Source organism: Athene cunicularia (genome assembly GCF_003259725.1).
Source record: "Athene cunicularia isolate RWA chromosome 8 unlocalized genomic scaffold, athCun1 chr8_part1, whole genome shotgun sequence".
NCBI lineage: Eukaryota > Metazoa > Chordata > Aves > Strigiformes > Strigidae > Athene > Athene cunicularia.
The window spans coordinates 25,115,223-25,129,221 of NW_020799109.1; the positions used below are offsets into that span (position 1 = coordinate 25,115,223).

General features: G+C 36.2%; 1 protein-coding gene across 1 annotated transcript in view; it reads left to right on the forward strand.

Annotated features, from left to right (window-relative positions):
- The window catches only part of DENND1B (DENN domain containing 1B), a 161,858-nt gene that overhangs the window by 75,689 nt on the left and 72,170 nt on the right, over window positions 1-13,999 (forward strand). The window contains exons 6-8 of the mRNA XM_026853973.1: window positions 4,591-4,660; window positions 6,582-6,662; window positions 11,276-11,329. Coding sequence (XP_026709774.1) covers window positions 4,591-4,660; window positions 6,582-6,662; window positions 11,276-11,329 — 205 coding nt within the window. The remainder of the gene's footprint in view (window positions 1-4,590; window positions 4,661-6,581; window positions 6,663-11,275; window positions 11,330-13,999) is intronic.

Genomic DNA, 13,999 nt, shown 5'->3' on the forward strand with positions numbered 1-13,999 from the left:
AAAGACCATGTGTACAATAGAAGAAAAGTAAACAAGAAACCAGGAACGGTCTCATAGTTTAAGATCCTAAATTGTTTTTGTTTGAAGTGCAGGCTTCTAAATACATTAAAATTGAAAATTAAAGCCTTGATTTTCGTGTTTCATTTATGTGGAAGGGGCTTCATTGATAACCTGGTGATGTTTTTGTAAGACAGCTAATTAATTATGAAATGCACTGCTCAAATAATTTTATGAATACAAGTATGATAGTGAGGTCTTTCTAGTAATGGACTTTACTTTTGATTTTATCTATTGTTAAGCTACATGTTAGTGTGACAGTTTTGAGTTAGGAGTAATATATTACGGGTCTCCTCTGTTAAATTCAGGCAGTTCAAAATTATTTTTTTCAGGCAGTGCATTTCTGTACAGACTTGAAAAAAATCATTACCCAACCTAACAGATGTCAATGGACATTTTTGTGCTGGATGTCTTTTCTGTACATAGGTTAGTGCTTCTGTGCTAAACAAACATTAAATAATTTTGCAAGATTTGCTAATAGGACAAGCTAAGAAGATTCTTTAACCTGTAGTGCTCCTGGTTTTAGTCTGTCACACACACACAAGGGCCATACAAGCCTACAAGGCTGAGTGCCAGGCCCTGCACTTGGGTTACAATGACCCCAATCAATGCCACAGCCTTGGGGTAGAGTGGCTGGGAAACTGCCCTGTGGAAAAGGACCTGGGGGTGTTGGTCAACAGCTGGCTGAGTATGAGCCAGCAGTGTGCCCAGGTGGCCAAGGCGGCCAACAGCATCCTGGCTTGGATCAGGAATAGTGTGGCCAACAGGACTAGGGAAGTGATCATCCCCATGTACTTGGCACAGGTGAGGCCACACCTCAAACACCATGTTCAGTGTTGGGTCCCTCGCTGCAAGAAAGATATTGAGGTGCTGGGACATGTCCAAAGAAGGGCAACAAAGCTGGTCTTCACATGGATCTGGAGCACAAATCTTATGAGGAGTGGCTGAGGGAACTGGGGTTTAGCCTGGAGACAAGGAGGCTCAGGGAGATGTTTTCACTCTCTACAGCTACCTGAGAGGAGGTTGTAGCGAGAGGTGGGTGTTGGTCTCTTCTGCTAAGTAACAAGTGATAGGATGAGAGGAAACAGCTTCAAGTTGTACCAGGGGAGGTTTAGATTGGATATTAGGAAAAATTTCTTCACCGAAAGGGTTGTCAAGCGTTGGAACAGGATGCCCAGGGAAGTGTTGGAGTCGCCATCCCTGGGAGGTATTTAAAAGACAGGTAGATGTGGTGCTTAGGGACATGGTTTAATGGTGGATTTGGCAGTCCTAGGTTAATGGTTGGACTTAAAGAACTTAAAGGTCTTTTTCAATCTAAATGATTCTATGATTACATATACAGTGTTTTATCCAATACGACGTACTGGATAAAGATGTAAAGCAAGCACACATGTGCTTGCAAAATCAGCCTGTGATGTAAGAGGGCAAAAAATCTGCTTGAGTCACAAAATAAAGAGTTTACACTTGTTCTTTGAATTGAGAACCTAAAATACCACCTGATAGCTGTCTTTGTTATGAACAAACCCAACCTGTCTTTATGTTTACTTTCCAATACAGTAGATGCATTATATATGCACACACACAAATGCATTCTTTATTGTTTATGACAACAAATATAACAATTCTTTATTATACTGAATTAATAGCAATTAGCAAATACATAAAATAAAAATATAAAGGAAACTTTTATGTAATATTTACATAATAACATGTATATTTACATAATACATGTGATAACAATGTAATTAAAAATATTGACAAAAACTTTTGCAATTAAACTGTGCTTTTAAAGAATTTAAGATTATGTGGAAAAGAAACAGAGTACGGGTTTTGGTGGCCTTTGGTTTCATGCCATATAATGTAATGGAGTACTTGTTTTGATTTCCTTAGTTCTTCAGGTTTAACAGGCATGTTGAAATTATCTTAACCTTGTCTCTGGTTATAAGGCTTAAAGCAATTATTTTTTCAGTCTTTCAGCTCCGAAAGGAAACTGGCATTTTTAAACTGTTCAAGTAGTCTGTTTTTACAATGTTTTTCTTTGTGGTTTTGTTACATGAAGACATGGAAGTGTATCATCAACCTGATTTAGCTAAGGGAAGAAATTCTTGTGTGAGTGCTCTGGTCAGCATGCCTTGCTGTGTGAAAGAAAAATCCCTGTTGGCTTTGTGCTTGGGTTCATTAATTTCAAATGATGAATTTGACCTTTTTATGCATAGACTTAAAAATTAACTTTAGTTTTTCTTTTCACAGTAAGAAGGGAGTTGAGATCATAGACACAAGAAATAAATATGGTTAATATTTTATTGAAATAGGAACATTTATTTGTACAGAATGCTGTCTGTAAATGTTCATTATGAAAAATGAATGATTAGATAAGATTTTAGAGTATTCTACAGCAAAATATGCTGGGATGTTGTACACTACTATTGCAGGGGTGATAGCAAAAAACTGGAAAGCTTTTAGATACTCTCATTTGTGTGTCCAGTGTTATAAAAATACTTTGCGATTTATACCTAACTTGTACCTTGACTTGGACAAAATGCTGGAACAGTGTTCCAGTCCCTGCTGCTGGTAAAACTGTTCAACAGCTCTGACATTTGCAGGTAATCTGAACACTGTGGTGAATAATTTTGTTTGCCTATCTGCGCTGAGTTTCAGCAACGTGTAAAACCAGATTAACATGATTTCAGAAGATAATAGAACAGGAGTCCTAGGTGGAAGAAAACGCAAAGATCAGATGTTTTAGGTGCTGTTAGAATGAGTGTTTTACAAGAACAGCATTTGTGCTTATAAGCGGTGAGGGACCTTAGGCAGACACAATGAAGTACAGTTTATATAAGAATATATAGAAAAGCAAATGCAATCATGTCACACCTTAACTACTGTCAACAATACCAAGCACTAAAAATGTCTGTGAGCATTAAGAGGTTAATGTAGTTTTGATTAATAGCCAGTATGGTAAAGTGAGATAAAGACATTACTATATTGTCTCTAAAATAAAACATTGCTTCTGTGTCTTTTTGGCTGGGCAAGAATAAATCCATGGTTTTTAATTTTTTTTAAGAACCAGCAGTTAAGCATTTATATGTATAGCAAAGTAAGATTTCTTGAAAATACATAACTATAACTATGTTCAGATTTTTGCTGTTCTCTTTCTTTGCCCTAAGAATTGGGATCTGTTTCTAAAGCCTTGCCAGCTGTGTACTGAGAACAGAGGTGTCACACAGAAAACATAATCCTTCAATGGACTCACTGCACGAAAGTAGAATTGCTTCTCTACCAGCTAGGGTTTCCCCTAACAGGTTTCCTTTTCCTATCAGGGAAAACATTTAGGTTCTGCATACTGTGCTTTTTCAGTTGCAGCTAGCATGTTTCCTGAAATATATAAATTAGAAATTTTAAGGTCTATCCACAGCGCACACTAAAGCTTTTAAGAAATTAATTGAAAATATATCTGTGGATTTACACTGCACAGAATAACAAAGTGTGTAGTATTGTTACATATGGATATGAAATGTAGTAAAAACATTTCAGGCTTTATTTCCTTCCCAGTCCCCCATCTAATTTCAAGCAGCTAATGTTAACTGTACTGTTCTTTGTGATATAATTCTAACAGACATGGGAAGGTGTGTAATTTGTAAATAAGGAGTAATTTATACTGGTACTATCTAGTTTACCAGACTTACTACAACTGTATCATAGGCTTAAATAGTGATTATGGAAGGTTCTGTAGCATGTGGTCACTGATGTCATTGTTAAAGATAACTATTCTGTAAATAGATGACAGAAAAATGGAACTGATGCCACTGTGTTTGACTTTCTTTTCTCACGCTCTTGTTAAGTATTATTTATATTGGATTATGTTTACTCACTGAGAATATTTCATGCATATGGGCTGCAGACTTGTGTTAAAAGTCTATTAAGTATTCATATATTAATGTGCTGTGTGTTTATAATGTTGGTGAATGCTCTCTTATTTTTAGAAGTTAATTCTATCTGTAGAATGACTTTACAGGAAGATCAATATTCTTACATATAATATGACATCTATACTATTGCATACCATTGCACCACTTGTCAAATACAGGGTAGTTGGTTTGCCCGGGTAAAATTGTTTTCCATTCTCCAGGGAAGCAACAATTCTGGCAGTTCACCAGATTTAACAGGGTGTGGCATTTTGAAATTGCAAATAGCATAACTACAGAAAGCAGTAACAATTAAAGATAATGGAATGTGATTTGGCAATGTTTAAAATGATTTTTGGTGCCCTTAAAATAATGGTAAGATATTATGAGCTAATCTGTGCTTACTGGAGCTTCAAGCAAGTGTCCAGCATAAAGAGATATATAGCTTTGCTACTTACTATCTGTCAGTGATGTACCATTGAATTTGTGGGGAAAAGTTTTATCCATGCATTTTATTTATATGTAGAAATATTATAAAAATGTGTAAGATTAATCATAGTACTATTTCAAAGAACTGGAAAAAATGCGTTGATATTTTATTAAAATGCTTTTTCCCCTCCTGTTTTAGTTACCTACCATGGTTTGAGGTATACTACAAGCTCCTAAATACCCTGGCAGACTATTTAGCTAAAGAACAGGTAATTTTAGATATTCTATTTCTGTGTGTAAAATACTTTCTTTAAAATAATAGTCACCATTTGAAGTGCTGTAAAGGGATTCTATACCGTTTAAAAGTTTAAAATATTAGTAGAATTTCGAAGCAAATTTTTACATTCATCATATTGAAATTTAAAGAATCTGAACATACAGCTGCCACTGTCACTTGAATCTCACATTAATCTTAAAAAGCTGCTGAGAATATACCTTTATAACGTGTCAGTCTTAGCGTAAACAAGTCCTGGGTGAAGTGTGAGCAAAGTGTCACATCACTGGAGATCTGTATGACGTATTGATTGTAAACTGTAGATCTCTGGAACTATCTGATTATCAGTTACAAACACTTTTTTTTTCAGAACTGCATAAAATATGATGTACTGTTTCACCCTTCATATTAGCTAAAAACTACCTCTTGTAATTCTGTCATCTCAACTAGCAAGACAAAATTACTTGCAGCATTTGGTGAAGAATCATGATAGTTTAGTTTGCATATTCATGAGCAGTTAGACATATTCAAAGATTACGCAGGAAAGGAAATACTGGCATCTGTCTTTACTGAGAACATTAAAGCTATACCTTTCTCCTTTATGTTAGTGGACTAGATTGTAATGTAAAAAAAAAAAAAGCATCAATAGTCAGCCATATGTTGTAGACTGGAAAAGCAGACATTTCAAGAATATATGAACTATAGAATAAGCAGTTGTGCATTATAGTAAATGGACTATAGAGAATGTCAATATTTTATGCAAAAGAAAATGCAGTAGGAAAGTTTGGTGTTAGGTGTGTTTAAACAAACACAGTGGGATACATTTTTGTCTTATAAATGGTATAATGAGACTTTGGTTTTGGCCCTGATTTCACTGGAATAGGAAAAATTGTTGTTAAGGAGGTATTTGACAGAAGGAGGAGGGCTTGTCTTCTCCTTTGTTTTTTGATCACTGGTTCTGGCATTGCAGCTATTACTGCAACCAATTAAAGTTGTTATAAGGGTTCTAAGTTGTTATAACAGTTATAAGTTTGCTGTCCTATATGCTGAGGAAACAGTTTTGATGGATGAGAAAGTTTTAGCAGTGTACGGAAGTATCCTGTTGCATTGCCTAGTACCATACCTGTTGCTGAGGACACTGTAAGAAGATATTGCTCCCTCCTGGCCCAGGCACTGTTCGTCTGATCAAGAGCTAAACCCAAAGTTTTCCTTACTAGTATGAGATCCAGTAGTATCATCATTCTTGCGGGGAGAGATGGAAACTTCCTGCAAACTCAAACACTATTTAAAAGCCGGCCCCGGCATGTCACTGATATTTTTGGTTTCACTTTGACAACAAAAAGAATTTAATCTCCATGAGCAAAAACTCTTAAACAGAATGAAAACCCTAAATGAAGCAAAAACTTCAGCCACATCTCTTTCCCAAGTAAATGTCTCTTTCAGAGATCAAGGTGGTGGATCGTAGTTAAACCCAGTAGCTGTATGTACTTTTTGGTAAACCTTATTAACTGTTTTATGTGCTCTGATGAATAATTTTAAAAGTATACAATATAGCTATGAAGCTGCATATTTAGTATAACTTTGAATAGACAAATACTATGGCTAACAGTTTTAGGAAGATGATGCCCAAGATGCACAGACCAACTAGATGTGTTAACAATATTTTCAGTTGCAAATAATGTGATTCATGGGGAAATATGTAAGAGATTGACTTAACTTGCAGATACAGTAATTTTCTGAGATAAAAAGTTGGCCTGAATTTTATAATAATATTTAAATACTTCACTGTGAATTACAATTACCTTTCTCATTAAATGTATATATATCTTTGTCAATATATAGTTTGATGTATAGTAAATGGTAATTAGTCAGTTTTTATAGAATAATTAACTACCTTTATAAAATATTCCCTCTAGGAAAATGACTCAAATGATTTGTTAAAATCATTGTATAGCCATCCTGTGCCAAAGGCGAATGCTTTAGTCAGTTTAAGTGTGGTGAGTATTCTCTGTTTAATTCTTACTCCTATTATTGACTATAAAATTGCAGGTTAGGTTGAAACAAACAAACCCCCCAAACCCCTCCATAAACAGTAAACTTACGTTGCTTCCCATCATTAACTGGCTTGGCCAACCTTTTCCTTTCTTTTTTTTTCACTGTGTAGAGTAGAGTTTGTGTCTGTGTCATGTTGTTCTCTTAAAGTCATAAAGAAGCAGAAATTTGAATTTTGCTCTATGGATGAGAAAGTAAACTGCAGTGGGATCTGGCAGTGCTAGAACTACTTTTTTGTGCTTCCAGCTGTTTCATGTAGATAATTTTGGTTTCTCCTGCTGTGAATTGGGAGACATTAACTCTGTTTTATTGCTTCTTATGTCTGAGTAGATAGGCTTACAGGATTGGACAAAAATCTGTGTAAACTGGCTTCTTTCCCATCTTCCCCTTCCTAGTTTTGCTTGATCATGCAAAAATGTTGTAGGAAAGATGGTAGGAGAAGTGTACTGCATTACAATGAAACTTTCAGCACATCTAGGTGAAAGAAAGTGTCCATGTCTGCCTTGCTTTTGTGCTCTGACTTTTTGTGATGCAGGACTGGACACTGATAGTATGGCAAGGTGGTGTTGCCACAGAAACATCAAAAAGTGAGCCTGTCACAGTCACAGTTCCTGAAGTTTTTAACAGAAATAGCATATGGACGCATGTTTAAATACATTTCTAGAGCCTATATAAGATGTAAAGCCAATACAGAGCCTCTGCTGTTTTTGAGACATTGTTCATGTTCACAGCATCTGTATAATTACAGCATGCATAACTGTGCAAATAACTGCTTCTTGATTGAACTATCACAGTTTGTAGGGTACAGAAAGAAGTGGTTTTGTAAAGGCTTCCCATATCACATACTGAAAAGGCATGAAATTAGTTATTTTGAACTTGTTTTTTCCTGTTACTTTTAATTCATTTATTTTAGAAATGAGCCCAGTACTTCAAGTGAAGTAAGCACAGGCTTGAGAAAAGCATCTGGCCCTATTATGAAGGCATACAGAAGTGGAGAGCCTATCACTTCTGTTCCAGTTGTTACTCACCCTTGCTGCTTCACATAATGCTACCTTTATTTTAATTTGTCATATTTCAGATTCCTTGTTATGCTTTTTTTCACTAGGCTATAGAGGCTTAATATTTTTCCCCCTTGAACAGTGCTAATCCACTTTATTTGGAAGTCCTTCCAGTCTTGTGTGGTGTTTTTCACCAGAGCAGCATACCAGTTTTTGAGGCTCTAGTCAGAATTGTTTCTGATGCTAAGTTTTTTCTTCCTGTTGTCAGTGTACTATTTTCAAGCCAAGAATACTTCTGTATATCATATAATATTTTACTGTCATTAATACAGTATTATAACCAATTCTATTTTGGCATCCTTGAGTTGCTTTATAAAAGTCCTTTAAAAATACTACTGTATTTGAGAGGGACATAGAGAAGTTTTAAAGATATTCTTCTTTGCATTTCTTGCAAAATGTTACTGCCTGTTGCTATCAGTGTTGCAGTTCATCTTGCATAGAGGTTCATCTTGCCTACTTCAAAATGAATGTTGTGATGAACCTGGAAATGGATGTTGTGGTGAATAGAGCTGACAACACAGGGATGACAAATTGCTTTCAGTGAAGTTGATGCTTGCTGGTTTTATTTCAGTGTTATCTGACTTTTGAAATTCTTTTTTTCCTCAATTGTCTTTTGTTCCCAGTAGCTTTTTACATGAAAGAGTTTTGTAATCTTTTTAGCTGAACAGTAATTATGTAAATGCAGGCCTCTTGCCAAATGCTTGGCAGCAGGTATGGTCAAGCAAATACTGTGGGTTCAGATGGGGCAGAGCAGGAAGGAATAGGTTAGCCTGAATCAGAATGCTTGTTGAATCTACAAACATCTCTGTTTTTGTAATGCTCGGTGCTGCAGGGAGCAGGGAAATGTTTATGACTGCTCCCAACTCTAACTCTGTGTGCCTAGTCTTTTATACTGATGTTCCTTTCTTGCTCCTCATATATTGTAAATAATCTAGACTGGAATCATCAGTAGTCATAGACTTAAAAAGAAGTTAAAGTCTGAAAAATAAATGTAGAAATGACATGGTGAGGTGTCTTTTCATTGTGCCAGGATGAGTCTAGTTCAAATTTCGTGATGCAGAATGAAAAAGATCGCTCCCCCCATTTACTCAGGTATGGTGCAGAGTGAGGATCATAGATGTTGAAGTGGGCTTTAGATGGCAGACCACCACAATACTTATGTATGATTATATACATGGGATCCTAAATTATGCCCAGTATCTGGATACATGGTGTTTCCCAGTAATCCTTGGTTAGGAGGACACCCAAAATGCCTTGGTCCCAGTTAGGGACCAAGTTCTACTCTCACCTATCAGTCCCAGTAGCAGATACTCTGCAGCTGAAATTTATGAGGGGGGATCATTTGTTCTATGAAGCCTGAGCTTAAATATAATTTGGGTCAGTTTTATTTTACCTGTAAATGGCTAACAAAAGTGATTTTTTAAATTTTTTTTTTTTTAAGTCAGAAAAGCTAGCTAAGTCTGAATTCAAATGGGGGAGGAATACAAAGAATAAAATGTATTTTCAGCCAGTATTTTAAACATGGAATATTACAAGCATTAGAGTCAGCTTTGGCCTTTCTGTTGTAAAACTAAAAAGTCAATTGTTCAATCTTTCTCTCATCTTGCATAAGAACCAAGAGATGATTTTTGCAAGTGAGCAAGTCTTGAAAAAACAGCCTTGTCTTGTATTGGTGAGTTTAAAAGGCACTAACTATCTAAAGCCTATTGTAATTAAAGAAATAATTACTTGCTATAGGATATCTCTTTTGATTTCAGGCTTATTTATACCTGTCCTTTGGGAATTTCCACTGCTGTCTTTAGCCTAAAAGAGCAGTCAAATATTAATGTACCTATTCTGTTTAAATCAATCTAACTTCAGAGCTATGCATGTGTGCATCATATTCCTTTCATAAAAACTGCAACCAAAATCAAACCCTTAAACTGATGGACAAAGCTTGCATTTTCTAGTGTTCTTTACAGAGAAAACTTTATACAGGACGGCAACTATTAATTTAGTATCTGTTCAAGGTCATACATCTTCCTAAGGGAGTTCACAAAGATGTGCAAGGACTCCATACCACATTATTTTTGCTGCTTTATGACTCTTAATGACTGCAGTAATGGGTCTTTGCTTCTCATAGTTCTGACTTCCTTTTCTGTTTAATGAGTGAAATATTATTACTTTGTTAATTATAAATAATTACTTCTCTAAGTTATTAACTTCATTACTCAGAAATCTTTTGATATATATTCTGTGACCTTATTACATATAGGAAATAATCTTCTGTTCTCACTATACTTCTGAAGAATGTAGGCATTCCATTAATCTGCATATTTTCCTGTTCTTGACTAGAGGAAAAAAAAATCTTAGCTTTTTCTCTCTGTTGATGCAAAACAATAACCTGGGTTATTTATTATGCAAGTGCTATGATGTTTATGGGATGCCTTCTTTAAGCCAATTTTTTTTTTCCTTAAATTTTTAACTATTGCCAAATGACCTAATTTGTGGGAAGAATTTTCTATTAAATGTATCAAGCTGGTTTAATAAGTCTCCTGCACAGAGTTAATAGTATTAATTTATTTTTTTTTTCTTGAACACAAGACACATTTAATATCTTACAGACTTCCTTTATGTTTGGGTATATCTTTTTCGTTTGACTTGAAAACAAACTGTGTCTTTGTGTTGTTAATTATAATTTCAAAATACACTATAAAACCAAAGAAAGTCTATGAAAAAAGTCAAAATTACATTAAAAACAAATAAAAGCCAAAAAGTCAATAATTATCACATTTACTTAGTATGCACTTAAGGGTTTTTTTCCTTCAAGATTTAGACTAATATGCAAAAATGCCTTAAAATTACTGAGATAAATCCATGTCTGATAACTACTAAAAGCACTGGATTAATGAGAATAATTTAAATTACATCTGGTTTTAGTTTAATCCATTTTATATTTACATCCTAGATGTTTTCAATCTAAGGTGCATAAAATTGCTAATGTATTTCATAAATGACTGCAAAATCTCAAGCTGTCATTTCTGTCAGCACATTTTTGATTCAAAGATGTTTGGAAAGAGAAGATAATGTATATCAAGTAATAATATTTGTATTCTAATTAATTTTCTCATGTGAATGATCTTTCCTTTGCCATACTAAATTTACATTTTGTTAACATTTTTTTGTTTGTTTGCAATTTTTTTTAATCAATGCTTAAGTTAATCAATACTACTCTCAGGCTTATGACAACATTTAAAGCTGGCTTAATTTCAGTGTTATTTCAAAAGTGCAGCCCAGCGTTTTATTCCCTTGGTTTGTGTGCTGTGCTGAACCAGAGCTTGTCATTTCATGTTGTGATCTGCTTAATTCTTTGTCTAGCAGTGGTAAGAATGCTATTGGAAAAATGGCTATTTGCTTAAAAAAAAAATGGGGTTGGAAATCCTAAATGCTGGATTTTTTAAAAAAAGAATTTTTTGTTTATGTGTGCATAAATTATTAATTACTTTTTCCCCATTGATTAGCACTCGTATTTCATTACTCCTGATATAACTGGATTGCCAACAATCCCTGAAAGCGTAAGTATGCAGCTTCTTTTTTAAATATTTAGGAGAAACATCAACCTCATTTTGTGGGCAGGGCTGAACTCTGCTTTTATCAATAGGAGATGGTTTTTTTCCAGGACTGCTTTTAGAATGATAGATGTCTATTATTGCGACCTTTAGCTAGTAGTTAGCGTTGCATTCATCATTAACCCGTTTTAAAGCATTAACAGGGCATTTTTGACCACTTCTATATTCCACGATTTGTTTATAATTACTTGGCTTGTTTGCATTTATTTGGGATTATTTATATAAAATTTATTCTACTTCTACATCTCATGTTATTTGAATACCTGCCCTTTAAACACTGCATTGCTAAGCTGCAAATTCAGCTATCGAGATGTGTGGTTATTTTTTGTGTAAGAAGGCATTATTTCAGGCATTCTGAAAACATGCCATACCTGCTCACATTTGGATGGTAACCATACACCAAGAATGATGTTTTTTTGTTTTTTTTTTTAATGAAGGCTTGCATTCTGTAGATTCTAAATCCCTGACGGTGTTGTGGGTAGACTGCAAATGTGAAATCTCGGATCACATTCTCTATGATGTGTTTAACTGGGTAACATCTAATAAAAGAATTTTGAAACTTTCTGCTTTCCACTCGTGCATTGAAATCTGGAATTGCACATGGATATATATGTATTTCATATAATAACATCCTTCTGAAAGCTAAGCTGCTGGGGGGTTCACCCCACCCAGCCTAAAATGATGCAATGCTGCAGAACTCATTCCTGGTAGATGTCAGGATGTTTGCGCAGGTCGTGGGACAGGCACGGGCATGCAGCCTCTGCAGTGGGGCACCACAGGCGCGGAAGGGAGGGCGTCCCGTCCACGCTGTGGGTGAGGCAGGAGGCTGTGCCCCTCGGCAGCCTGGGCAGGCAGCGGCTCCCGGCCTGCTCCAGGAAACAGAGCTGGGGAAGTCAAGGCTGGCGAGGGACAGCAGGGTGCTCGCGGCGGAGAGGAGGCTTGCGGGTACGTCTGCAGTGGTGGAAGGGAGTCTGCACCGGGGGCCCAGAGGAGATGGCACGGCCCTCATTACAACCCAGAGAATTACAGAAAGTTGCTGGATAGAGGAGTGAGAGGGATGACACTTCTTGCAAGGGCTCTTTGGGCAAGACAGGGCTTCTTTTTTAAATGTTTATTTTCATCTGTTTCACCCTGTGCCTTGAATTCCTCTGTTTTTAAAGGATACTTAATTCCTCTGTTCTAGCTTCTTATTTGGGGTTCTAATAAAACATAGCTTTGCAGATTAGAAGGTGTGTTACATGTTCAACTTGAAGAAAATGTGGGGAAGCTTCACTCTGGGACTCTGGCTGAGGGAGGATCTTGAGATGGTGCCATCCTGTGGGTTTATTTTTCCGATTCTGTTGAAGAAATGAAAAGTAATTATTTTTTACTCCATTTATAGAAGTCTCATCCTTTTGGTATGAATCAAAATAGAATGGTACTAATGTAGGGTTACAACATGGAGGGAGTGAGATGAGGTAATTGGAGTAAATTAGCAATAAAATTAATTTCCTTATTCTTTGTTGTAATATTCACATATTTCACGGGCAGTAAGTTTTCAGATGTAATACAGAAGTAACTGACTGTCTCCCAAAGATATATTGGTCTGTACAAGATTGAAAACTCTTTTTACCACAGCATTTGCAAGACAGAATCAACATACCATTATCAACTACAGTGTTAAAGGGTGTCTGAGGTAAATTGGACTCAAATTATCATGGTGCATCAGCCTCTGACAACCAGTTAAAAGTAGCACTTGAAAGACCAGAATTTCTTTCTAAATGGAGTGTTTGTAGCCTTAAAGCTCTTGTTTTTATCTCTTCCATAATTTTATACAGCATGGACCAAGAATCACTCTATACTCTGTGTCTCTGAATTAATAATGCATTTCTGAATTTACATGAAACTGGATTGTCCATTGGATTGGCATTTGTCTTTTCAGTATCTTTTTTTATTTAATATTGTAATGTATCCAAAAAGGAGGTCAACCTTCCGATCATCATCTGAGCTTTAACCAAAGTTAGCTTTTCACAGAGTAGAGTCTGTCAGGAGATAAGCCAGCAGCTGGTGAGCAGTGGCTCTGCCTCATGCCATGCTCCCTGACTGCGGGAGGGCCATGAGCCGGAGAGGCTGCAGCCGGCCGCTGTGTCCCAGCCCCGACGGTGGGGGTGCTGGCAGTCAGGGGAGTCACCCCCTCTGAAGCCTTTACCGCTTGTCTCACCTTTGCTGTTTTTCCAGGGGTTTTCCACATGCTGCCATGTGTTGGCCACATCCAGTATTGATTAACAGTTCCACTGTTCAGCTTTCTATCCTTGGGTTGGGGCATATAGTTGATAGACCTCCTACATTAATGTTCAGTCATATGTTGTTCCTGAGAAGAGATGAGTAAGGCAGATACGATAATGAATGTGTGAAATTAAATGTTTTGTATATTGTGGGGTGTATTAGTATATTTTCATACATATTCTGTAACATTTACAAAAATTTGCTGTTTTCCTAGGCATTTTTGCTGACAGCTGTTTTAGCTTATTTAGAACTTGTATGTCTCTGGCACTATGCCATGCAGAAATACTGTTCAGATTCTATGCCATGCAGAGTACTGTTCATAGAGATTCTGCCCACTGCTTCCCCCCCCCC